General features: G+C 39.2%; 1 protein-coding gene across 16 annotated transcripts in view; it reads left to right on the forward strand.

Moving 5' to 3' along the window:
* The window catches only part of elavl2 (ELAV like neuron-specific RNA binding protein 2), a 90,568-nt gene that overhangs the window by 20,928 nt on the left and 41,802 nt on the right, over nucleotides 1-27,838 (forward strand). For 11 of the 16 annotated variants that reach the window (XM_012963570.2, XM_012963578.2, NM_001030327.4 and 8 more), the window contains exons 2-3: nucleotides 17,768-17,858; nucleotides 23,208-23,448. In XM_012963570.2, the coding sequence (XP_012819024.1) occupies nucleotides 17,787-17,858; nucleotides 23,208-23,448 (313 nt within the window). In that variant the 5' untranslated portion in view covers nucleotides 17,768-17,786. The remainder of the gene's footprint in view (nucleotides 1-17,767; nucleotides 17,859-23,207; nucleotides 23,449-27,838) is intronic. The other 5 variants (XM_018093803.2, XM_031900790.1, XM_031900791.1 and 2 more) reach the window with 2 other exon arrangements.

The following is a 27,838-nucleotide window of genomic DNA, read 5'->3' on the forward strand; positions in this document are numbered from 1 at the left end:
AACTTTGGTGTAGAAAAATAACTTTACCTATTTTGAATTCATCAGAATGTGTACTTTCCAAACATATATGGTTTTCTGGGGGTCTGTGTATAGTTTGGGGGTGTTACGGCACATAATACGCTGACGGGGCTCTATGCAAAAGCTGAGTTGGCAAGCGAGAAATCCATATGTGCTATTTTCATTTTGGGGTTAGTACATACCACAGACTTTGCTGTATCTATGCATATTGGGCATCAAACTGTTCAGTAGACTTTAGGTGTTTAGGTGATTTTCCTCTGTATGCAAAAAATTGTGTGAGATAAATGCGGCAAATTGCAACATTTTTAGGCGATTTTCTAAAATGTCATAAAATTCGGCAAACAGGAAAGCTTTGCGGTAAACCAATGCACATTGGGCATCAAACTGTTCAGCGGACCCCTGGCATTCCTGGTACCTAATGGTATGTGGGTGATGCTTGGAGGTAATCTTTCAAAAATGTAACCCATTTTTATAAGCAATAGCTTTAGAAAACAATAACTTTAGGAAAGCATTGCATGTTGGTAATTGTACCAGTTTTGGATTAATCAGAAACAGTTTGTTTTTTCCAATAACAAAGTTTTATAGGGTGAACCTACTGTTCAGATATCAAGGCCAGAATTGTAACTATGAAGATTTATGGAACAGTGCCTTGGAAATTTGGTAGTGTACTGCTGGGAATTTTTGACCTATACTAGCAAGAAATCTCCATAAAACTAAACATAGTTGGTGTTTGTCCATTCAGGAGACATGGGACTTTCCAAATCAGTTGTATTTTCATGCATGTGCATAAAATCCATTTTTTGGTGTTTTTTTTTTTTTTTTTTTTTCATTTTCTAGATATTTAGAAGCCTGTGGTGTAAGCTCCCCAGCTATTGAAACCACAAAAAAAGTGTTTTAGGGGGAACACTCCCTTCTTCAGAGCTCAGTTCAGATGCAGAGATTAAACGTGAGGGGGTGAGAATTAAACACACAACTAGGCATGCCCCATCTGTTCTCCTTATTAGCATTAAATTAATTCAGTTGGCTGCCAGTATGATTAATGAAATACAAATGGGTTACAAAGAGACAGGGAATGTACAGTAAGGGCAGTGATACTTGTGACACTTGGGATGTCACCTTTCAATAATGTCTCAAAACACTGCATCTATAGCACTTTACATGTGTTGATTCAGTGTAACATAGAAATATGCAGAAGAAAGCATTTTCCTGCAACTGTTTTGATCGCCATAAGTAATGCGGTGGATAAGGTCTCTTTACCTTTGCTTTATTATATGTCAAAATACACGAGCCACAGCACAATATAGCATCGTTAATAACGATGAGCGAAATTTTTCACCAGGCATGGATTCTCAGTAAATTTCGGTGTTTAGCAATTTTTTTGCAAAACAGGAGCAAAAAATTCACTGTGGGGGGAAAAAACTGGCACATTGCAAAGTCAGACGCATCATATTTTTGACGTGCCAGACTTTCCTGCCGTGCACCAAATTTTTTGTATGTTGGCACACGCATTGGGTTTTTTTTTTTTTTAGCGAGTCATATTTGTGTTTTGCAAATTTTACAGCAAAGAGAAAGTCGCTCATCACTAATCATGAAACACCAGCGTGTAAGAGCATGTCAGACAGTGATGCTCAAGACAGTCACCTATGGCAAATAGACTCTCCTCTTTTAACTCCTCTCTTAACTCCTCTCGGTTATCTAGTCGACCCACCATACACACACCAAATATTGTATGAAATCTCGTTTCGTATGATATCGATGCGTGTATGGCCAGCTTTACTCTTTTATACTACAGCTTTATTACCTAAAATTACATTTTCATTTTAGGTAGATTCTGGGTATGGTGGTCTAATTAACAGGCCTTTTATCTGGAAAATACCAGATCCTGGATTACTGATCCCATCTTTAAAGTGGATTGTCCATCTTTTGCAACGTTTTAAGAAAGTTAGTAAGAACTTTGCAAAGTAAACATTTAAAATGAGATAAAAAAAACTGAACACGGACTAGTTTTCTAGCTTTGAGACGTGAATATATGGTATTTATTTACTGTAGTATATATTGGCCCCACACCCTTACCAATACTTAGAGATAGAAATCATGGAGGGGTCTGAAATTCACATTGTAGGTGCATTCCCACTGTGAGACCGCATTTAAAAAAAAAATTCAGGAAATCACATTGTATGATTTTTAAAGAATTTATTTGTATTGCACTGCTGCACATAAGTATTTGAACACCTGGCAATCGGCAAGAATTCTGTCTCTCAAAGACCTGTCCACCTCTACTCCACTCATTAATTTAAATTAGTAGCACCTGTCTGAGCTCTTTAAAGACACCTGTCCACCCCAGTCAATCAGACTCCAACTACTACCATGGGCAAGCACGAATAGCTGTCAAAAGACACCAGAGACAAAATTGTGAACCTCCACAAGGCTGGAAAGGGCTACAGGGCAGTTGCCAAGCAGCTTGGTAAAAATAGATCAACTGCCCGGAACTACAAAGGAGGAACTACAAAGGAGGAGCTGGTCAATGACCTGAAGAGAGCTGGGACCACAGTTTCAAAGGTCACTGTCGGTGGAAAACTACACCATGGTCATGGTTTCAAATCATGCATTGCACGGAAGGTTCTCCTGCTCAAGTCATCACATGTCCAGGCCCGTCTGAAGTTTGCCAATGACCATCTGGATGATCCAGAGGAGGCATGGGAGAAAGCCATGTGGTCAGATGAGACCAAAGTAGAACTTCTTGGTCTAACCTTCACTTGCCGTGTTTGGAGGAAAAATAAGGATGAGTTGCATCCCAAGAACACCATCCCTACTGTGAAGCAGGGGGGTGGTAACATCATGCTTTGGGGGTGCTTTTCTGCGAAGGGGACAGGACGACTGCACTGTATTAAGGAGAGGCTGAATGGGGCCATGTACTGTGAGATTTTGAGCAACAACCTCCTTCCCTCAGTTGGAGCATTGAAGATGGGTCGTGGCTGGGTCTTCCAACAGGACCATGACCCAAAACACACAGCCAGGATAATCAAGGAGTGGCTCCGTAAGAGGCATATCAAGGTTCTGGAGTGGCCTAGCCAGTCTCCAGACCTAAATCCAATAGAAAATCTGTGGAGGGAGATCTGTGTGGAGGAGTGGGCCAAAATCCCTGTTGCAGTGTGTGCAAACCTGGTCAAGAAGTACAGGAAATGTTTGACCTCTGTAACTGCAAACAAAGGCTTCTGTACCAAATATTAACACTGATTTTCTCAGGTGTTCAAATACTTATGTGCAGCAGTGCAATACAAATACATTCTTTCTAAATCATACAATGTGATTTCCTGAATTTTTTTTTTTTTTTAAATGCCGTCTCTCACAGCGGGAATGCACCTACAATGTAAATTTCAGACCCCTCTATGGTGTCCAAATACTTATGTTCCTCACTGTATATACTTGTGCCTGCCCCACCTCTCTAGTGTTTGAGGGATGGGTGAGGCATGGCTATATAAACAAGGACGGCATGCCGGGTCAGATGTGGGCTTTTTTTTCCAATATACATTAATTATCAGTGTGTTCAGTTTAGTGTAGAAGATAATTCTACTTTCAGTATCAATTTATGTTTTAAACCTTTTAAAATAAATGAGTGTTAAATATATATTGTAAAGTTGGTTAGAATCATTTTATTATGCAAAATAGTTTTTGGGTGGATATACCTTTTAAGAGTGCACTATTTATTTTTTAGAAAGTACTAGTTAGATTTGGTAGTTAATGGTGCAGATATACCCCTTTTTTGGCATGAGTCTTTTTCAGTTTGGCTTGGTAGAAAAGGTACATAAATACCTTTATGCATTCATTAATTTATGCCAGTGCTGTCTAACTTCTGTGGTATCGAGGGCCAGAATTTTTCTGGCCTGTTGGAGGGCCAGTAATGGAAGCCAGTCTTGACCACACCTATCTTTTAAACCCTTTCACTGCCAGCCCTTTTGGACAAAGTGGAACTTTGTGAAATTTTTAAAAATCACTTCAAAGCTTCCATTCTATAGTATCTTACCTCCTACAGGTCATAAAGTAACCAGATAAAACACCATAAATATGAGGGGTCCACTGAGCATTTTGATGCCCAATATGTATAGGTTTACCTAAGTATGTGGCATTTAGGGGCCCCAATGTGAACATACCCCATATGATCTATCACTTCTGTCATTGCAGCTTCTGCAAAATCAGCACATTTACATAATTTTATGTAAAGCTACAAAAAGTACGCTCACACCAGAAAGCCATATATTTTTGGAAAGTACACATTCCCCTGAATTCAAAATAGGTACCCACGTCTTACTACTCCAAAGTACCAAGCCGCAAAGGTTTCCTAAGTTTGCCGATTTTTATGACATTTCCGAAAATCACCTAAAAACTTATAAATATGCAGCATATTATTTGCTACAGGCCATTAGGTAGATCTATAAAACACACTAAATATGAACCCCAGAGGTCTACTGAACAATTTGATGCCCACTGTACATAGGTTTATCAAAGCACATGGGACTTAGAGACCCCAAAATATACCTTGTGCACACTAATTTCATGGCTTGCCTTTACTTAATTCATAAACACATGGCAGTTTTATGTGGGATAGAAGCTGCAGAAATGTAGGGTGACCCATGAAAACCATATCTTTTTGGAAAGTACACATTCTGACAAATCCAGCATGGGTAAAGAGTCCTTTCTACACCAAAAGTACCAATCTGCAAAGCTTTCCTAAAGTTAGTGGTTTCCATGACATTTCAGAAACTAGCTTAAAAATGTTGCAATTTGCCACATTTATCTCAAACAATTTCTTGCATACAAAGGCAAATGACCCCAAATAGGGACGCCAGAGGTCTACTGAACAGTTTGATGCCCAATATGCATAGATATACCAAACTATTTGGCATACAGGAACACCCAAATAACAATAGTACATGAATTTTCACATATGATGCTCCTGCTCACGCAATTATTGCGCCTGGTATGTGTATTATGTGCCATAAGACCCCCTAGACCAGTGATCCCCAACCAGTGGCTCAGGGGAAACATGTTGCTCCCCAACCCCTTGGATGTTGCTCTCAGTGCCCCTAAACCAGGTAGTTTATTTTTGAATTCCTGACTTGGGGGCAAGTTTTGGTTGAATAAAAACAAGATTTCCTACCAAATAAAGCCCCTGTAAGCGGATAGTATGTATAGAGGCTGCCTAATAGCCAATCTTAGCCCTTATTTGGCACCTCCATGAACGTTTATAGTGCTTGTGTTGCTCTCCAAGTCTTTTTACATTTGACTATGGCTCACGAGTAAGAAAGGTTGGGGATCCCTACCCTAGAAAACCATATATTTTCCGAAAATACACATAAATGGGTAAATACATCTTTCTACTGCAAACTACAAAGCTATGCTAAACAATGGTTTTTATAACATTTCTGAAAATCGTCACAAAACTTGCATTTTGCCCCATTATGTACCCCACATTTCGTAACGTACCAACATAAAACACGCTAAATATCAACGCCAGAGGTCTACTGAACAGTTTGATGCCCGATATGTTTAGAATTTATCAAACTATGTGGTGTACAGAGGAAGCCAAATTGAAATAAAGCGGACAATGGTCATGTACAAAGACAAGTAACAAAAAATGTGAAATGCAATAAAATTGCTAAAATCCAAAAAAATTACTAAAATCAATGTTTTGTTTTTTACCCTAGTTGTGTTGGGTTGAAAACCCCAACATACTGTTCTTCGACTTTGGCTTATTCTTCCGCTTCTTTTTCTTCCACTTCTTCTTCTTAGTGCCCCCAATTTTCTAAATGCTACTCCTCCTACAGTTTTAGGGGTACAACAACCAAACTCGCCACACATCTGCACCTTATAGCGGAGCAGGTTGCTTGTGCTTTTTTAAGCAATCCGGCCCCCCGTCTTTTTGTGGCGCCCCTCCGAACCCCCCAATTTTTCCATTGACTTGAAAAGGGAAGATTTTCAAACTGCTGCCACTCTTACAGCTTTGAAGCTATACCCCCCAAACTTGAATAACATCGTCATGGGGTCACCCCAAATGAAATGGCAACATTTGTTGGTTGATCCAAAAGTGGGAGGGGCTAGCAACAGCCAATCAAATTTCACCCATTGACTTTAATGGGGAAATTGAAACTGCTGCCAATGTTACAGCTTTGAGGCTACACTCCCCAAATGTTGGCGGAAATCCAACCTGCTGCCATTCTCACAGTGATAACACCGGGTTCCCCAAACGTTTTACACTTGGTCACTAGGGGACTGCAGTTTTAGATTTGAAAAGTGGGCGGAGCTACCAACAGCCAATTAAATGTCACCTATTGATTTTTTTTATTGGTTTGATGCCAGAGTTCCCAAACTTTGCACAGTCAGTCACTGGGTGACTACGCATTCAAGTTTAAAAAAAAAAAATCCGCAAAGTGGGAGGGGCCAACAGCCAACTGCTGCCAACCTTACAGCTTTGAGGCTAAACTCCCCAAACTTGAATCACATAGTCAGGGGTCAGCCTGAATGAAAATATGATGATTGTTGGATGCCCAAAAGTGGGCGGAGCCACCAACAGCCAATCAGATTTTACCTATTGACTTGGTGGAAATCCAACCTGCTGCCATTCTCACAGTAATAACGCTGGGGTCCCCAAACTTTGCAGGGTTAGGCACCAGGTAACTGTGGTTCAAGGTAAGAAATAGTGGGAGAAGCCACCAACAGCCAATCAGATTTCACCTATTGAATTTTATTGGTTTGATGCCAGAGTTCGCAAATTTTGCACAGTCAGTCACTGCGTGACTTCGTACTCAAGGTTAGAAAAAGTGGATGGGGCCGCCAAAAGCCAATCACATTTCTTTCATTGTTTTCAGTGGGAAAATTTTAACTGCTGCCATTCTCACATGTTTAATGTCAGGGTCCCCAAACTTTGCACAGTTTGTCACTGGGTGACTATGTTCCAAGTTTAGAAAAGTGGGCAGGGCCAACAACAACCAATCAGATTTCACCTATACACGTCATATGTTTAAATTTAAACTGCTGCCATTCTTTAAATATTAATACTAGGGTCTCCAAACTTGCAGAGCTAGTCACCTGGTAACTGCGGTTCAGAGTTAGAAAAAGTGGGTGGAGCCACCAACAGACAATCAGATTTTAACTATTGATTTTCAATGGGGAAATTCAACCTGCTGCCATTCTTACAGTATTAACACCAGGGTCACTAGGGGACTGCATTTTTAGGTTTTAAAAAGCGTGTGGAGCCACCAACATCCAATCAGACTTCACCTACCGTATATACTCGAGTATAAGCCGAGTTTTTCAGCACCAAAAATGTGCTGAAAAAGTCACCCTCGGCTTATACTTGAGTATATGGATTTGAAGATGTAACTTACTGGCATTCTGGCGTGCAACATCATCCCCCCCGCGGACATATGGAGTCCTTATACCAGTGGTCCCAAAACGGCCCTCCGCGGCCATTTACCCGGCCCCCTGTTCCCACTCCCATCTCCCTTGTTTGTACCTGTGTTGGCGTTCTTCCCCAGCAAATCACAGCGTTGGCGCATATGGGGGGTTGCCAACGAATGCAAGTGAGTCTTTATACCAGTGGTCCCCAAACGGCCCTCCGCGGCCATTTACCCGGCCCCCTGTCCCCACTCCCTTCTCCCTAGTTAGTACCCGTGTTGGCGTTCTTCCCCAGCGAGTCACAGCGTTGGTGCGCAACATGAAGATGTCACCGCATTACGCGCCAACGCTGTGACTCGCTGGGGAAGAACGCCAACACGGGTACTAACTAGGGAGAAGGGAGTGGGGACAGGGGGCCGGGTAAATGGCCGCGGAGGGCCGTTTGGGGACCACTGGTATAAAGACTCACTTGCATTCGTTGGCAACCTCCTTTCCCCCGTACGCACCAACATGGTGACTCACTGGGGAAGAACGCCAAAACAGGTAATAATGGGTGTTCATAGAGTTAGTTATTTGTGCATTTGCAGACCACAAATGTTGGAAACGGCAGCTTACATAGGGGTGCGCTGATAGATGGACAGCTACTAGCTAGGAAACAAAGGACCTATAAATAACCGTTTTGGGGAGCACTGTAGTCATACTTTTGCCCAATTCCAAAGTAGTCCCAGCCTGTTTTGTTGTTTAACCACTGAAACCAGCTGCAGTAAAGATTCTCCCTTTGGTGTTGCATTTAGCTAAGAGACTGTGCAAATACCTTATTATGGGGGGGGGGGGTGCGCAATGAATGCCAACGCAGTGACTCGCTGGGGAAGAACGCCAACACAGGTACTAACTAGGGAGGAGGAAGGGGTTTGCCTGGATCTGGCTACTCTTTCTGAGAGGGATGACGGCACATAAGGGATTACTCACTTATGCCCAAACTCAGATCCTGCCAAGCAAGTACCTGTGTCTGTATTCCAGTATGCCTTCTTACAAATGCAGGTATCATTCTGCCAAGTTTCACCCTACTAAACTTCACAACGTTATTAAAAAAAATATTGCTTCCGGGGCGCTCATTATTAGTATGGCAGCTTCCTTACCCTTCCTAAACTTGCTTTTGTCTGCTGCTCTTCAAGGCAAGGGGGGGCAAAGGGTCCTCCATCCACCTTTCCCTAATCTGCAGCTGTCAACATGATATATTTATTAAGAGTTCACAGGGGGTCACGCAGAGTGTCCTTTTATTATTTATTTGATTATTGAAACTTAGCAGTAGCTGCTGCATTTGCCACCCTAAGCTTATACTCGAGTCAATAAGTTTTTCCAGTTTTCTTAGGTAAAATTAGGTACCTCGGCTTATATTCGGGTCGGCTTATACTCGAGTATATTTTTTTTTTGTTTAAATTTAAAATGCTGCTTTTCTCACACTATTTATGTCAGGGTTCCCAAACTTTGCACAGTCAGTCACTGGCTGACTACATATTCAGGGTTAGAACAAGTGGGAGGAGCCACCAACAGCAAATTCTTTTCCACCCATTAGATTTCATTGGTTTATATTTAAACTGATGCCATTATTTAAATATTAATTCCAGGGTTGTTAAAGTTTCCAGAGTTAGTCACTGGGTATTTGTCATTCAAAGTTAGAAAAAAGTGGGCAGAGCCACAAACAGCCAATAACATTTCACCTATTTACTTTCAATGGTGATGTGTAAGGTGATGTGTAAATTGCGGTCAGTCTCACAATTTTTATGCCTGAGTCCCCAAAATTTGCAAAGTTGGTCACTGGGGGACTGCAGTTAAAAAATAGGAAAAGTGGGTTGGGCCACTAACAGCCAATCTGATTTCATCCATTTAATTTTATTGGTTTAAGTTTAAAATGCTTCTGTTCTTTAACTATTAATCCTAGGGTCCCTAAACTTTGCAGAGTTAGTCACTGGGTAACTGCAGTTCCAGGTTAGAAAAAGGGGGTGGAGCCACCAACCGCCAATCAGATTTCACTCGTTGACTTTCAGTGGAGAAATTTAAGTTGCTGCCATTCAGACACTATTAAAACCAGGGTCCCCAAACGTTGCAAAGTGGTTTTTACTATATAACTGTAGTCCAAAGTCAGAGAAAGTGGGCAGAGCCCATTCAGTGACGTCATGTTTTTCAATCCAACATGAAGTTTGTTCTCAAACTTCCATTTCTAGTTATATCTGCAGGTAGAATCACAGTTTGAGTATTTTGGCAAATTAGTTTTACAGACAAAGTGAAGTGTACAACAACTATGCATAACTGAAAATGCAATAAAATTACTAAAAATGCACCAAAATCACAGAAAATGATAAAACACCAAAATAATTAAGAACTAAGTGATAGTATTTGTGTGCAAAGCTAGATCTTTTATGATGTGTACAGTTTAACCCTTTCACTGCCAACAACGTAATGCGTATGTTGCAGTAAAAGGCTTTGTGCCAACAACGTGCGCCGTACGTTGTTTGGCGGATAAAGGTACTCTCTGCAGAAGTGGCATGTGCCGCTTATGCAGGGAGTCTTTAGCAATGACAGCCCCCTGGGCAACGAGACCCTGGGGCAGCTGTCATGTTGCAGGGCTGACCCCCAAGCAGCAGACGTGATCGCATCTGCTTTGTCTTCACTTCCTCCTTCCTGTTTCACCCCCCCCCCCAAGCTCTGGCCCCGGATGGAGACTGAAGCAGGAGGACCAGGACTGCGATCCCTTCTTCAGGACTGGTAAGGTTGGGTTTTTTTTTTTTTTTGCACTTACACACTCACTTACACATACACACACTTACATACATTTACACACACAGCAGAAAATTTAGCTGTTTTGTTTTTTTTTCATTTTGCACACTTATATACACTAATACACACTTACACACTGTCACACAACTTTTACACATGTACACACATGTATACACAAACACTTTTTAAAAAAAAAAAATTATTTTCCCTAAAAACAGTACATTTTGACAGCGTGACGATTGGATCGGATATTCATATGCATTCATATGCATTTTTATCCCTATATTAGTATTCCTGATCTGTTTTTAGCATAGCTTTGCCATGTGTTACTTTGGTGTAGAAAAATAACTTTACCTATTTTGAATTCAACAATGTGTACTTTCCAAAAATATATGGTGTTTTGGGTGTCTCTGTATAGTTAGGGGTTGTTACGGCACATAATATGCTGTCAGGGGGCTCTGTGCAAAAGCTGACTTGGCAGGCAAGAAATCCATATGCGCTATTTTTATTTTGGGGTCAGTACATACCACAGACTTTGGTATATCTATGCATTTTGGGCATCAAACTGTTCAGTAGACCTTAGGTGTTCCTATTTGGGGTGATTTGCCTTTCTATGCAAGAAATTGTGTGAGATAAATGCAGCAAATTGTAACATTTTTAGGCGATTTTCTGAAATGCCATAAAAACCACTAACTTTAGGAAAGCTTTGCAGATTGGTTCTTTGATGTAGAAAGGATTCTTTACAGATGTTGGATTTGTCAGAGTGTATTCTTTCCAAAACTATATGGTTTTCTGGGTTTTTCTGTATAGTTAGGGGGTGTTACAGCACATAATACGCCGTCAGGGAGCTCTGTATGCAAAAGCTGAGTTGGCCGGCAAGGAATCCTTATGCGCTATTTTCATTTTGGGGTCAGTACATACCACAGACTTTGGTAAATCTATGCATATTGGGCATCAAACTGTTCAGTAGACCTTAGGTGTTTCTATTTGGGGTGATTTTGTCTTTGTATGCAAGAAATTGTGTGAGATAAATGCAGAAAATTGCAACATTTTTAGGCGATTTTCTGAAATGTCATAAAAATCGGCAAACAGGAAAGCTTTACGGCTTGGTACTTTTGGAGTAAAAAGAAATGTGTACCCATTATAGATTCAGGGGAATGTATACTTTCCAAAAATATATGGCTTTCTGGGGTGAGTGTACTTTTTTTTGTAGCATTATCCTACATAAAGAATGTAAATGTGATTTTGCAGGAGCTGAAATGACAGATCATATGGGGTTATGTTCCCATTGGGGCCCCTACATGCCACATATTTGGGTAAACCTATACATATTGGGTATCAAACTGTTCAGTGGACCCCTGGTGTTCAAATTTAGGGTGTTTTACCTTGGTACCTAATGCTATGTGGGAGATAAGATGCTGCACAGTTGAAGCTTTGAGGGGATTTTTGGAAATGTCATCAAAATTGCTACATTTAGAAAAGCTTTGCGGCTGGGTACTTTGGAGTAGAAAGACATGAGTACCCATTTTGGGGGGGAATGTGTACTTTCCAAAAGTATGACTTTCTGGGGTGAGCGTACTTTTTACTAGCTTAATCCCACATATAATGATGTAAATGTGTTGATTTTGCTGGAGCTGAAATGATAGATCATATGGGGTTATGTTCACTTTGGGGCCCCTACATGCCACATACTTAGGTAAACCTATACATATTGGGCATCAAAGTGTTCAGTGGACCCCTGGCGTTCATATTTAGGGTGTTTTTATTTGGTTACTTTATGACCTATAAGAGATAAGATACTATAGACTGAAAGCTTTGAAGTGATTTTTTTAAAAAAAAATTCACAAATTTTGATAGAAACCAATGACTATTAGGATTAATAGTTAATGGTTTAAATTTTAATTGCTGCCGTTCTTTAACTATTAATCCTAGGGCCCCTAAACTTTGCAGAGTTAGTCACCGGGTAACTGCAGTTCCAGGTTAGAAAAAGGGAGTGGAGCCACCAACCGCCAATCAGATGTCGTTGATTTTCAGTGGGGAAATTTAAGTTGCTGCCATTCAGACACTATTAAAACCAGGGTCCCCAAACTTTGCACAGTGGTTTTTACTGTATAACTGTGGTCCATGGTCAGAGAAAGTGGGCGGAGCCACCATCCACAATTCACCTATTGACTTAATGGTTTAAATTTTAATTGCTGCCGTTCTTTAAGTCAATAGGTGAATTGTGGATGGTGGCTCCGCCCACTTTTTTCTAACCTTGAGTCGAAGACACCCAGTGACAAACAGGTGGGCACCCTGGCATAAATAGTTTGAGAATGACAGCATTTTAAATTTAAACTAAAAAAATTCAATGGATGAAATCTGATTGGCTGTTAGTGGCCCAACCTACTTTTCATATTTTTGAACTGCAGTCCCCCAGTGACCAACTTTGCAAATTTTGGGGACTCAGGCATAAAAATTGTGAGGCTGACAGCATTTTACACTTCACCATTGAAAGTAAATAGGTGAAATGTTATTGGCTGTTTGTGGCTCCGCCCACTTTTTTCTAACTTTGAATGACAAATACCCAGTGACTAACTCTGGAAACTTTAACAACCCTGGAATTAATATTTAAATAATGGCATCAGTTTAAATATAAACCAATGAAATCTAATGGGTGGAAATGGATTTGCTGTTGGTGGCTCCTCCCACTTGTTTGGGAACCCTGACATAAATAGTGTGAGCAAAGCAGCATTTTAAATAAATATAAACAAAAAAAATTCAATAGGTTAAGTCTGATTGGCTGTTGGTGGCTCCACCCACTTTTTAAAACTTAAAAATGCATTTCCCTAGTGACTCTGGTGTTAATACTGTGAGAATGGCAGCAGGTTGAATTTCCCATTGAAAATCAATAGGTAAAATCTGATTGGCTGTTGGCTCCACCCACTTTTTCTAACTCTGAACTGCAGTTACCAGGTGACTAGCTCTGCAAAGTTTGGAGACCTTAGTATTAATATTTAAAGAATGGCCGCAGTTTAAATTTAAACATATGAAGTCTATAGGTGAAATCCAATTGGTTGTTTTTGGCCCCACCCACTTTTCTAAACTTGGAACATAGTCACCCAGTGACAAACTGTGCAAAGTTTGGGGACCCTGACATTAAACATGTGAGAATGGCAGCAGTTAAAATTTTCCCACTGAAAACAATGAAAGAAATGTGATTGGCTTTTGGTGGCCCCACCCACTTTTTCTAACCTTGAGTACGAAGTCACGCAGTGACTGACTGTGCAAAGTTTGCGAACTCTGGCATCAAACCAATAAAATTCAATAGGTGAAATCTGATTGGCTGTTGGTGGCCCCGCCTACTTTTTCAAAACTAAAACTGTAGTCCTCTAGTGACCAACTGAAAAGTTTGGGGACCCCGGTGTTAATACTGTGAGAATGGCAGGAGGTTGAATTTCCCCATTTAGAATCAATAGGTAAAATCTGATTGGCTGTTGGTGGCTCCACCCACTTACAAAAATACAAAAAACCTTAAATGCGTAGTCACCCAGTGTCTGACTATGCAAAGTTTGGGAACCCTGGCAACAAACCAATAAAAATCAATAGGTGAAATCTGATTGGTGGTTGGTGGCTCCGCCCACTTTTCAAAACTAAAATTGCAGTCCCCTAGTCACCAACTGTGAAAAGTTTGGGGACCCTGGTGTTATTACTGTGAAAATGGCAGCAGGTTGGATTTCCCCATTGAAAGTCAATAGGTAAACTCTGATTGGCTGTTGGTGGCTCCACCCACTTTTTCTTACCTTGAACCACAGTTACCTGGTGCCTAACTCTGCAAAGTTTGGGGACCCCGGTGTTATTACTGTGAGAATGGCAGCAGGTTGGATTTCTGCCACGTCAATAGGTAAAATCTGATTGGCTGTTCACAGCTCCGTCCACTTTTGGGCATCCAACAATCATCATATTTTCATTTAGGCTGAGCCCATGACGGTGTGATTCAAGTTTGGGGAGTGTAGCCTCAAAGCTGTAAGTTTGGCAGCAGTTTCAATTTCCCCATAAAAGTCAATGGGTACAATATGATTGGCTGTTGGCCCCTCCCACTTTGCGGTTTAAAAAAACAAAAACAAAAAAAAAAACGCAAAAACCTGAATGCGAAGTCACCCAGTGACTGACTGTGCAAAGTTTGGAACATCTGGCATCAAACCAATAAAAATCAATAGGTGAAATTTGATTGGCTGTTGGTGGCTCTGCCCACTTTCCAAAACTTAAACTGCAGTCCCCTAGTGACCAAGTGTAAAAAGTTTGGGGACCCTGGGGTTATTACTGTGAGAATGGCAGCAGGTTTAATTTCCGCCAAATCAATAGGTAAAATTTGATTGGCGGTTCACAGCTCCGCCCACTTTTGGGCATCCAATAATCATCCTATTTTCATTCAGGCTGACCCCATGACTATGTGATTCAAGTTTGGGGAGCGTAGCCTCAAAGCTGTAAGATTGGCAGCAGTTTCAATTTCCCCATTAACGTCAATGATTAAAATTTGGCTGTTTTTGGCCCCTCCCACTTTGGGTCATCCAACAAATGTTGCTGCTTCATTCGGGGTGACCCCATGATTGTGTTATTCAAGTTTAGGGGGTGTTGCTTCAAAGCTGTAAGTGTGGCAGCAGTTTTAAAATCTTCCCTGACAAAGTCAATGGGGAAAATTGGAGGGTTCGGAGCAGCGCCACAAAAAGACAGGGGGCGCAATCGCTTAGAAAAGCACAAGCAACCTGCTCCGCTATAGGGCGAAGATGTGTGGGGAGTTTGGGTATTGTACCCCTAAAACTGTAGGAGGAGTAGAGTTTAGAAAATGGGGGGGCTCTAAGAATAAGAAGCTGAAGAATAAGCCAAAGTCAAACAGTATGTTGGGGTTTTCAACCCAACATAATTAAAAGTAAGTCTAAAGGCATTCTTTTTAAGTACTTACTGCATATCTAAATTCCCAGATCCCTGCTTGCTTCTGAGATATGGTGCTGGCAGCCTACAGCAGTGTGAAGACTACAGTGACATCACTGATATCTCTCTTCCCTTCCTGTAGGCTGCCATGGGCTGTAATATAAATTCAGATGGGATGGGTTTTTTTTCCTATATTTGACAATCAGTGTGGTTTCACCGAGAAGTCTGACACAGTCAGATTTTCTCTTTCGATGAAGATGCGGCGTTCCCTTCCAACATGCATGTCCTGTTGAATGGCAATCCTTTTATGTACTTTACACCAGATTTTTTTTTTTTTTTTTGATCAGTCCCATTTTATTTTGACCCACATAACTACATCTGACTTGTAGGATGCATTTTGTTGATCTGACACCATCCTGCTAAATATCCCGTGGAGTTTATCCCTAACAGATTGGAGCCAGCTGCTTTACTGAGATGGCGGCTACATTCACACACAAAATGAATTGGGAAAGTAAACAGAAGGGGTATTATGCAATGGAAACGTAGTAAGCACTACACCTCTGTACACTTTACTATAGAAGTAAATGGTTTATAGTTACCTTTAGCTCTATCTTCAAATAATCCCATTGTTTTAGATAACAAGATAATTTACATAGTGCTGGTAAGGATGGTTTTCATTGGAGACTTTTTTTGCATCTGTTAAATACAGTATGCCGACTTTTGAGAGTAGCACTTTAAAATCTACTTTATATGTTATCTAAGGCAATCGGAAAAGCACTTGTTGAAAATACCGCCCTATGCCTCCTACATGTGCCTGCACCCGAATGAATGAGATACGCTCAGGTGCAGGCACATGTAGCCGAAATACGAATAAAAACGCGCTTTTATGCATATTTCGGCGCTTTTCCACTTGCTGAAAATATCCGCCCTACGCCTCGTCTGCCGTCAGCCTAATAGCCTTTTTGTAGGCATGCTTGGACAAAAGCCCTTTGACAGTTTTTTTTTTTTTTTTTTTTTTTTGCACCTAGAATGTGCACCTCCGTTTGAGTTTTGTATAGAATATTATTAATGAATGTGAGTAATATTTTGCAGATAGTGTTGTTAGATGCTTCTATTGTAGTCTACAGTTTAATGCAAGAGTTAAGGTGCCCATACACGCCGAGATCCGCTCGCTTGCCGAGATCGCCAAGCAAGCGGATCTGCACCAGATATCCCCACCTACGAGAAAAAAAAAAATTCAATAATTATACTGGCGGCAAGGGGCAGTTGGTTCGAGAACCGCATCAACGAGCCGATGCAGCTCCCGATCCGACTGAATTTTCTAACCTCCGATCGATATCTGTCCAATTTCAGTTGGCCTGGCCCCTCGTTTCTGCCCGTGTATGGGGACCTTTAGGGCACCCCTTGCCGAATTACTGTTACAGACATTTGCAAATACTAATGCACAGTTGTATTTTATTTCACAAACTATAAAACATAGGAATAAGGTAAATAATTGTGGTATGTGTAAAAATTTCAGTCACCGTAGTAAAGCTGTTGTGCTTGCACCTGTCAGTATGGGCAGATACGAAGGAATGAATTACATTTCGTCCTGTGCTCCCTTCAGTGGGAAATGAGAGAAATTCACTGTAGGGGAACGCATGGTGAAATGCCCATGTGTACGAGCCCTTAGAGTGCCAGCCCAAAGTTGGAAATATCTGAGATTTTTTAAAACTTGGCAGTAGTCAACAGGTGACAACTCCTTATCGCTGTAAGGCCTAATGTGGTAATTAGTGTTAGGGCCCTTGTAGTACTGTTTCTATTGCGGACACTGCCGTTTAGAGGGAAATGCACCGGCTTTTCTCTGCCTGCAGAGTAAACGCAATTAGAGTAAAGTCGAGGTTAAGCCTTGGTGTGATATTCTAACTAAGGCAATATGTAGAGTTTTAAAAACTTGCAGTATGTTGTATTTATAGATTGCGATTTAACCTCCTTGCTTTTGCATTGTACTCTGTCTCCCATGCTGATATGCTGTGTGCTTTTACATGAGCTAGAGTTTTTAAGCAGTGCCTCTTTAGAAGTAATAGCAAGTCAACAAACTGGCTCCCCTTGACTTCCCATCTTTAACATGACTAATTAGCTTGCTTAACTGAAACTGCATTAAAAGTATCTGTAACTAGCCCTATTTTGTTTAAATGACTACCTTTTTGGACCAGTTGCCAATAATAAATTCATAAGTGAGATTGCCATGGCTTCTATATTTTTTATATGCTTCATGACAACAAAAGTGTGCTTTCTGTATTCGTTTGGCTGCAATTTTTACGTTCAAACTACTGGTAATGCCATATACACAAAATTGATTGTAAACTTATGTTGCTGTTCTATATTTCTTGGATATGTCCATCAGATTTGTGCAATAATTGCAATCTCAATATGCAGCGGAGTTCTGCTGGCCTTTGTTTGTACAGTCCAGGTGTTTTTAGTGGCAACACATGACCATTTACCAACTTTTTTTTTCTTCCGCTATCTGCAGTGTAGTGTATAATATTTAACATGTCTGATTAGGTACGAATTCTCCCACATTCTTCCTTCATGTAAGATTTAAGATGATTTGTATACTTTTATGAGTACACTTGTATTTCCTTCACAATCTAACATGCGGTACTTTTTGTGTCCATATTTGCAGACGGCAACTCCAAACTAACATGGCAGTCAGACTGTGTGATGTGGCTTCTCTGCTTAGAAGTGGCTCGTGGGCAGCAGAGCCTTGGACTGGGGTCTGTGGGCTTTTTTCTTATATTTTTTTTTTTATATAGGCTGTTATTTGCAAATGTAATGAGGTCATACCAAAATTCCAATAAAATTTTACAATCTGATAAAGAAACCTGTTGGACACTTAACTGAAAAGTATGCTTAGATAAAAAGTTTTCTTTATAAATCACGGCTGTGGGTGTTAACTAAGTTGAATAACATTCATGCTTATTAGTAATGGTTTTGGTATGGTCTCCGTTTCTGTTATTTCCCCCTCCCCTTTATTATCACTGCATACTGTTTGAAACAATTTCTGAGCAACATGCAATACATTGCAGTTTTCACATTTCTTAAGGCGATAGAGATTTGTTTAAGATATTTTGCCCATTTAATATTGGCAGTTTTGTTGATCCTAATATTGGATTAAAACTGAACTAGAGTATCATTTTAATCAAAGCAGATGGTCCTGTAGCTGAGCAACACTATTTCTGAACACTCGGGCTACTGCAGCTGTCACTTGAGTGGTGTCTTACAATATCACATGTGCCACCTTAAGAATAAATGAACAAATAGGCAGTATGTTTTATTCAGTATATATTATATCGTGTATGTATGTGTATATAATATGTGTGTGTGTGTATATATATATATATGTATATATATATATATATATATATATATATATATATATATATATATATATATATACAGTGGTGTGAAAAACTATTTGCCCCCTTCCTGATTTCTTATTCTTTTGCATGTTTGTCACACAAAATGTTTCTGATCATCAAACACATTTAACTATTAGTCAAAGATAACACAAGTAAACACAAAATGCAGTTTTTAAATGAGGGTTTTTATTATTTAGGGAGAAAAAAAATCCAAACCTACATGGCCCTCTGTGAAAAAGTAATTGCCCCCTGAACCTAATAACTGGTTGGGCCACCCTTAGCAGCAATAACTGCAATCAAGCGTTTGCGATAACTTGCAACGAGTCTTTTACAGCGCTCTGGAGGAATTTTGGCCCACTCATCTTTGCAGAATTGTTGTAATTCAGCTTTATTTGAGGGTTTTCTAGCATGAACCGCCTTTTTAAGGTCATGCCACAACATCTCAATAGGATTCAGGTCAGGACTTTGACTAGGCCACTCCAAAGTCTTCATTTTGTTTTTCTTCAGCCATTCAGAGGTGGATTTGCTGGTGTGTTTTGGGTCATTGTCCTGCTGCAGCACCCAAGATCGCTTCAGCTTGAGTTGACGAACAGATGGACGGACATTCTCCTTCAGGATTTTTTGGTAGACAGTAGAATTCATGGTTCCATCTATCACAGCAAGCCTTCCAGGTCCTGAAGCAGCAAAACAACCCCACACCATCACACTACCACCACCATATTTTACTGTTGGTATGATGTTCTTTTTCTGAAATGCTGTGTTACTTTTACGCCAGATGTAACAGGACACGCACCTTCCAAAAAGTTCAACTTTTGTCTCGTCGGTCCACAAGGTATTTTCCCAAAAGTCTTGGCAATCATTGAGATGTTTTTTAGCAAAATTGAGACGAGCCATAATGTTCTTTTTGCTTAAAAGTGGTTTGCGCCTTGGAAATCTGCCATGCAGGCCGTTTTTGCCCAGTCTCTTTCTTATGGTGGAGTCGTGAACACTGACCTTAATTGAGGCAAGTGAGGCCTGCAGTTCTTTAGATGTTGTCCTGGGGTCTTTTGTTGCCTCTCGGATGAGTTGTCTCTGCGCTCTTGGGGTAATTTTGGTCGGCCGGCCACTCCTGGGAAGGTTCACCACTGTTCCATGTTTTTGCCATTGTGGTTCGCTGGAGTCCCAAAGCTTTATAAATGGCTTTATAACCTTTACCAGACTGATAGATCTCAATTACTTTTGTTCTCATTTGTTCCTGCATTTCTTTGGATGTTGGCATGATGTCTAGCTTTTGAGGTGCTTTTGGTCTACTTCTCTGTGTCAGGTAGCTCCAATTTAAGTGATTTCTTGATTGAAACAGGTGTGGCAGTAATCAGGCCTGGGGGTGACTACAGAAATTGATATTGAAATTGAAAATTGAAATTGATAAACCACAGTTAAGTCATTTTTTAACAAGGGGGGCAATCACTTTTTCACACAGGGCCATGTAGATTTGGAGTTTTTTTTCTCCCTTAATAACGTAAACCTTCATTTAAAAACTGCATTTTGTGTTCAATTATGTTATCTTTGACTAATAGTTAACGGTTTTTGATGAGCAGAAACATTTAAGTGTGACAAACATGCAAAAGAATAAGAAATCAGGAAGGGGGCAAATAGTTTTTCACACCACTGTATATATATATATATATATATATATATATATATATATATATATATACATACATACATACATACATACATACATACATACATACATACATACATACATACATACATACATACATATATTTGTCAGTACCATATTATCTGCCCTGCAATTATATTGTGTACATTTGTGAAAATTCGGTAGCAAGTATTTGGTTATTTTCCCTTTAATTTTATTTAATGCTGCATTACATCTCACCTCATATGTACTTTTTGTTGAATAGTATTGAAGGCTCTTTCTAAGTACTTCAAAGCTTCTTAGTGCTTATATATTTTTTTTTTTTTACTATATCAAAGCTGTGAACAATATCAAACTTTGGGACTGTGTACATTTTAAGAGTGTAAATGGAAAAAATATGCACTGTAATATTATAATTTACTATTACAAATTCAACTCCAATACTGCTGCCACATAAATACCCATCCAGTGAGAGGTACAACCAGGACCGTAATACTGGGAAAAAATAGATGTTCATAATAATGACTTCTACATAAATACAAAACACTACAAATTTTATTTGACTACAGCAAAATAACCCTCGGCAAGGTTATTTGTATGCCAAAAATTATCCCTGAAATTTAATTGAGAGAATGAGAATAGTTTTGTGCTTAGATCAAATTATCATACTGTGTTAAAAATTATCTACTGAAGCCTTTTGTACTGCATATTTAAAAAAAAAAAAAAAAAAAAAAAAAAAAAAAGCCATGGGCAGTTTAATTCCTTTCTTTTGGGGTCAACTTTAGAGTGGGCTTGGGTGAATAAATGAAAAGATATATCAATACAGTATATTTACACACATGATTACAAAATAACTACAAGATTGTGAAAGTCACCCAGATTTAAACCTTTTTCTCGCCAAAAATGTTAACTGGTTTACATATGTGCATAGTTTGGTGACCTTCAATTCAGTTTTGAATTGATATAAGTGATAGTTGCTATGATATAACATTTTGTTTTATAACATTGCCTGAACAGTCTTTAATGTGAACTGGCATTTTATGGTCCGTTGTGGCTTAAATATGTGTTTTTCATATCATAGCTAATATTTGTGCAAAAAAAGCTTTGGGTTTTCTGTGTTACTGTATTTCTCAACGCCTGTAGTAGCTTTTTTAAAATATTATTTGCACCACAATCATACATATTAACATTATACATGTTATAATGCACTTTTTGTTTTATATAATGAAAGTTTAGGCAACATATGCTTGGAGGTTTAGCCATGTCCCTATTTTCCATGGTAACTTTAAAATATATAGGAAGCTGATATCAAATGCAGGTTGGATCTAGCTTGGGGGACACCTGCTTCTCTCACCCTGCTGAAGTGGTTAATCTGTAGGTGCATAAAGATCCGTGTATATATAGTGCTTCATTGTTCCACTTTCTCATGATTAAGGGTTGGTTAAGGGGAAACAAATAGGCAACAAAGCACTGAGTAACGAAATAATAAGTAACCTATATTGTACATTTTGTATTGCTCTGCCATTTTAAATGGCACTAGGCTATGCTTAAAGAGGACTTCCCCATCCCACAGAAGCTGTTTGCTCTTCCAGCCTACACACTGGGTAGGATTGTCTGTAGTGGCACTAAATGCAATGTGACCAGGCAGGCTTTACCTAAGGTTGTTCTGCCTGCTGTCATTAGGGTTGCAGCCTTTTCTAGAACTTTGTTTTTTTTTCCCATTTGCTTCTTAATAATTACCAAGTACTATTCTTACCAGTCCAATCGGTAAAATACAGGGTTGCATACATAGATGCATTGACCAACCGTGACATGCTATGCCTTGCAATGTGTATAGTAATTGTGGGACCACTTCTGTGCATATATAGCGTTTCAGCTCTTCAAACATGGTAAGCCAGCTGACTAACATTTTTAGTTGCATTATTCGGCCCTAAATTGACATTTACAAACATAGGATACAGAAACAACATTCCTGTTTGTGCCAGTATTAATCAGAGGAGTTAGCTGTGTCTAAAACAGAAATATGAGACAATTGACAGAGTAGCTTTTTGTTCACTATACAAAATCCATCTTTGTATATTTGCATTTGAACACTAGGGGGATGTAATTTTACTCTTGGCTTGTCTCTAGGTGTTGGGGCATAACTGAGACTAACCAGAGGCTACTGTTGCCTTTTGCGTATGAGTTGCTTATTGATGGTCAGGACTGTTTAAAGATCTGGTTAATTTTCCTCCCTGTTTATGACTACTTAATTAAAATGCTGCAATATTTTAAAAGAAATTATCTGCTATACAGCCATGTCCTAGTGCTAAGTGAAAGAACATTATTCATTTTTAACTTGCTGTTAGAGGTGTGGAAACTAATTAACTTCCCACTTTTTAATCTCATTTGGAACCTAGCATTATTTAATTACTAAGCTTTCCAGTCTCAGGCAAAAATACATTTGTGTTATACAATGTAAACAGACACATTACACAAATACAGTAATACATTATATTTTATCTCGCCATAAATATTGTAGGGACACCAGTAAAAAAAAAAATGAAGGGGGGGGGTGGAGTTCTGTCATTCCAGATGCTGTATTTGTAAATACATATAAAAAAAGTTATTTCCCTCCAAGTATAAAGTTTAAATTGGACATTCTACTCTGTTGAATTTGGAGCATTTTTATTGAAGTTTGTCTGAAGTTGTGTTTTTTGTTTTTTTTTTTTAACATGCATTTGTATCATGTTTGATGATGGAATATTAAATTTACACCAAGCTCTTTCCAATCATGAGCTGAACTGCTACTATATTTCCAAGAAATTATGGTACATTTCTATTAATCTGGCCACAATATAGACACGTGGTTTAACAGGAACAAACCCTTAAGTTTGCTAACCAGTATGTCTAATTTCAAAAGAGTTCTGAAAACTGTCTGCTGGTCTCTGCTAGGTGCTGCTAGATTATATATGAGCAAATAGTTTTTGGGCATTTGAAAAAAAAACAAAAAAAAAACTGAACCATGTGTGCTAGAAAATAAATTTTTCTGACAAGCTTTTCCTGTATCCTCTGTATTTTAGCAGGTAATTGCTGCCATGGAAACACAGCTGTCCAATGGACCCACTTGTAATAACACAGCAAATTGTCCAAACACCATAAACAACTGTTCATCACCAGTTGAATCTAGCAACACAGAAGACAGCAAGACCAATCTTATAGTGAACTACCTTCCGCAGAACATGACACAGGAAGAATTGAAAAGTTTGTTTGGGAGCATTGGTGAGATAGAGTCCTGTAAACTAGTAAGGGACAAAATTACAGGTATGCTTAAATATATACAACATTTTTCTTGCTGCATAGCAGATAAACTGGAGTTTGGTAATATTGTATTTTTTTTTTATTAAGGCTGCATTATAATTTTCATGCTCAACTCTCAAGGTATTTAAGATTCATGTAATAGTTGAGGTATAAAGCTGGACAATAAACATCAGACTACTAATCTTTATTTGGATACAGCTTTGTCGGATAACTCCTCCATACAGTAGACACTTCTGATGAGCAACACTACATCAGACTGTGGATGCAAACTTGTTACAGTGGGTCTGCAAAGGGACTCCAATCATTGTTCCAGGGATCTGTCAGTCACAGCTTTTTGACCTTGGTTGTCAAACCAGCCAAGGATTAATTTGTTTGAGGAAATGTTAAACGTATGCGACCCGCAAAGGACTAATTGCACTTGCTGGCTTTCAGAGGGTCTTTTGCTAGCACATCTTTGCATGTTATCAATTTGCACGTCTTTATCTCAAAACACTCATTTAAAAGGGGACCTGTTGGCCACACACAAATTTTGTTTTAAATGAAACTTGGTAAACCATGAAACACATCCATACTTATTATAAAGGTAATTAAAATTCTCAGCTGTCAGTTATATATTGGCTGCTATGGCTTATGTCCCACAGTAAGAATAGTTGCCTGCGGTTAATCTCAGTCATTTCAAGTGACCTCCCCGAAATGCCTTTCTTCCAGCAACAGGAAACTGTGCAACTTTGTAAAAAAAAAAAAAAAGCAACGTGTATTTATTTACGCTAGCGATTCACTTTATTGATGGTGGAAAGGCATTTCCGGGAGATTAGTTGCCCGTGGTAGCAGAGATTTAACTTTGGGTGACTAATCTCCCTGTGGGCCATCAGCCTTAGCCTCAGGTGTAGAGGTGGGGAAGGCAGGTATTTGTTTTTTTACTTTCTGCTGCACACACACACACATTCCCCTTCCCTTCTATTATTTTGTAGCCCCTACAAAACAATAGATTATATTAGTGTTCAACCCCTTATCTGGAAACCGCCTAAGAATTATTGATTACAGGTCCCATACCTGTACTAGCATTAAACCAAAAATGCCAAATGTTGGGCTCCCTTTGTCAAATTATATTTTAATTTTGTCAAATGTGGTAGTACTGTATACTTTTTACAAAATTAAAATCTGTGCAGGAATCAAATCCAGGTATCAGAGTGTTAACATATTGTTATATATAAACAATTGTTATTTAATTAAAGTCTTAGTTAATTGTCTAACACGGCCTTGATAACCATTTGGTGTTGTCACTTGATGGCATTTGAGCCTAATAGAATACCTTGCACCCAAACTTTGGACGGTCACTCAATAACCATGGGCTTCCCTAAGTAAATGAGTGAGGACCTGAAAACATAGCTAACTGATGTCTACAAAGCAGAGGAATGCTATAAAAAAAACAAAAAACCTGTTCAAGCTTACAATTTTTTACTGACCATTACATCATCAATAAATGGCAGTGAAAGGAAACTGAATGTCAAAGCAAGATCTGGAGAGCAAGAAAATTCTTAAAGTAAGAGCTGCTGATATTCTGGCAAGCCCTCATGGCTTTGAGACAGGAAGGTTTGGTTGGCACAGGAGTGGTATTGCTCTATTTCACACTCCGCATTGCTTGCACAACCATAATCTACAAAAGTCACAAGGAGGAAGCCTTACCTGCAACCCCATCACAAATGTCAAGGTTTGAGGCATACAAAACAGCATTTAGACTGGTCAGATTACAAGCCTTCGTTAATCCAAGGTTTGGAGAAAGCCGTATTTGAGGAAAACATTTTGCCAACTTCTTAACACAGGTTTAGATCTGTTATGCTGTGGGGTTTTGTGGCAGCCAGTAGCTGTGTACAGGGAAGCGTTGATTCTACTAAATATCAACACATTTTTGATGCCAGTGTGAAGGAGTCTGCCAAAAAGCTGAAAAGACCATGCTCCTTGAAGAAAATAAAGCTAAAGGTTTTGGAATGGCCCATGCAGTCCACCTGGCTTAAACCTCATTAAAACATCTTAAAGCAGCGTGCTGTGTTCTGAGTGTTACTAAATGTGCAATAACTAGTCTTACCTATGTTTAAAAGTTTTTGAAATAAAATGTAAATGTGTGTTCATAGCTGCAAATATGTTTAAACCTGCTGTAGTAGTACTTTGCACTTTTACAAAATTAATTAAATATATAATTTGTAAAAGGGTGCCTAAACTTTTCTTTCATCCAACTGTACAGTCTTTTATATAGTCAATTATACAAATATTGCAAAGGGGAGCGCCACCACGATTTCAAAGCCTAAAGTTAATCAAAGAACGTGTGCAAGATCATAATTATATGAACCTATAATTTTACGAAAGAAAAAGTATGGCCATAAGGATGCACCTACCCTTCTTAGAAATCCAAGACAAAGTTCCTCGTTAAAATATAACTTTTATTCAACCTAGATAAAATGCACACTATGGGGCACATTTACTAATCCACGAACAGTCCGAAGGCGTCTGAATGCGTTTTTTTCGTAATGATCGGTATTTTGCAATTTTTTCGTAGCCATTATGACTGTTTCGCAAAATGTCGCGACTTTTTCGTAGCGCTACGACTTGCGCGAAAAGTCTTGACTTTTTCGCAGCTTTCGCGGCGAGTACAAAAGTTTCGGATTCATTCAAGCTTCAGTATGGTGACTTTTCTTGGGCCAGGTTGGAGCTGCAGAGTGCCATTGAGTCCTATGGGAGGCTTCCAAAATCATGCTAAGTCTGAAAGTTTCGCCCGCCGCTTACGAGCACTCAATACGAAAAAGTCGCGACAAGATACGAGCAAATCGTAATGGTTACGAAAAAGTTGCGACTTTTCGCGCAAGTCGTAATGGTTACGAAAAAGTTGTGACAATTTACGAAAAGTCGTAACGGCGACGAAAAATTCGCAAAATGTTCGTTTTCCAATCGGAATTTTTCCAATTCGGATTCGTGGGTTAGTAAATCAGCCCCTATGAGTTTGTGCAATAACAGAAAAAATGAAAATAAAATATATTAAAGTTATCAAACAGCACAGGGTTACCTGATGAGGGGGATCAGACCCCCGAGGGAGAGAGAAATTCCAGTCGGTAAACAATTGCACTGCTCGGTTTTGATGCACATGAAATGCTGGTTTATATGCTAAATTCTTAAACCACTATATTCCAGATAGCAGCATCTATAAATTTGGCTGAAATTTATAGATGGTGAAATCACACCAAATCAAACCCACACACATTCCATAGAGTGACCCAATAGCATGCTCACCAGAAATGAGTCAGTGGTAAGAAATGGGTCGAACCTACCCCACCTGCAAACAATTCCCCAGTACCAGGTCTTGATAAAGCACCAATGTAAGGAGTGAAATGCACGTTGGCCCTTTTTAGTTTCAAATCAGGCAGAGTTTTTTCTTTATAATCTACCTGATGGGGAACTTTTCTTTGTAAGTACTAGGCACTGGGCAATTGTTTGCATGTGGGGTAGGTTTGACCCATTTTCCTACCACTGAGACTCATTACTGGCGAGCGTGGTATTGGGTCACTGTATGGAATGTGTGTTGGTTGGATTTGGTGTGATTTCACACATTGACAAATTTATAGATGGTGATATTTGGGATATAGTGGCTTGAGAATTTGTCATATAATCCAGCATTCCATGTGCATCATAATCCAGCAGTGCAATTATTTACCAACTTCAGGAATTTTTTTCTCCCTCGGGGGTCTGATCCCCCTTTTCAGGTAACCCTGCGCTGTTTGATAGTTTTAATATATTTTATCATTTCCATTATTACACAAACTCGGTGTGCATTTTATCTATATTGAATAAGTTATATTTTACTTAGGAACTTTGTCTTGAATATCTAAGAAGGGGAGGTGCATCCTTACGGTCATACTTTTTCTTTCGTAAAATTAGTCTTATATAGTATTGGGGCAGTGTTTGTTTAAAACTCTGAATCTTTTATCTGTAAGTGATTCTGTATTGTAAGTATACGTTATGAATTGCTATGGAATCCTCTAGAACTCCAGTAGTTTTATTAATGGGTAGTTGACAATACTGCAAGTACCTGATATTTTATGTAGCTATTTATTTGTGTATGGGAACCTTTCTGGCGGGTTAGAGGCTTTTATTTTTTGTAATAAACTCAAGGCATCAGCAAGATGGTCAACCTTCTTATATTGTTAACAGTGCAAATCTATATTGTACTTAAAATTAATTTTTGGGCTGAAATAATGGGTTAAAGTGTATTATGAAATGGCTAAAGGATATGATTAATGCACTGACCTGATGAGCTGTACAAAAATGTTGACTAGTGTGGCCAGCACTTAATATTTGGTCTTAAAGAATCCCATATGAATAGGTTTCTAATAAGTTGTCCATT

Source organism: Xenopus tropicalis, chromosome 1 (assembly GCF_000004195.4).
Source record: "Xenopus tropicalis strain Nigerian chromosome 1, UCB_Xtro_10.0, whole genome shotgun sequence".
Taxonomy (NCBI): Eukaryota; Metazoa; Chordata; class Amphibia; order Anura; family Pipidae; genus Xenopus; species Xenopus tropicalis.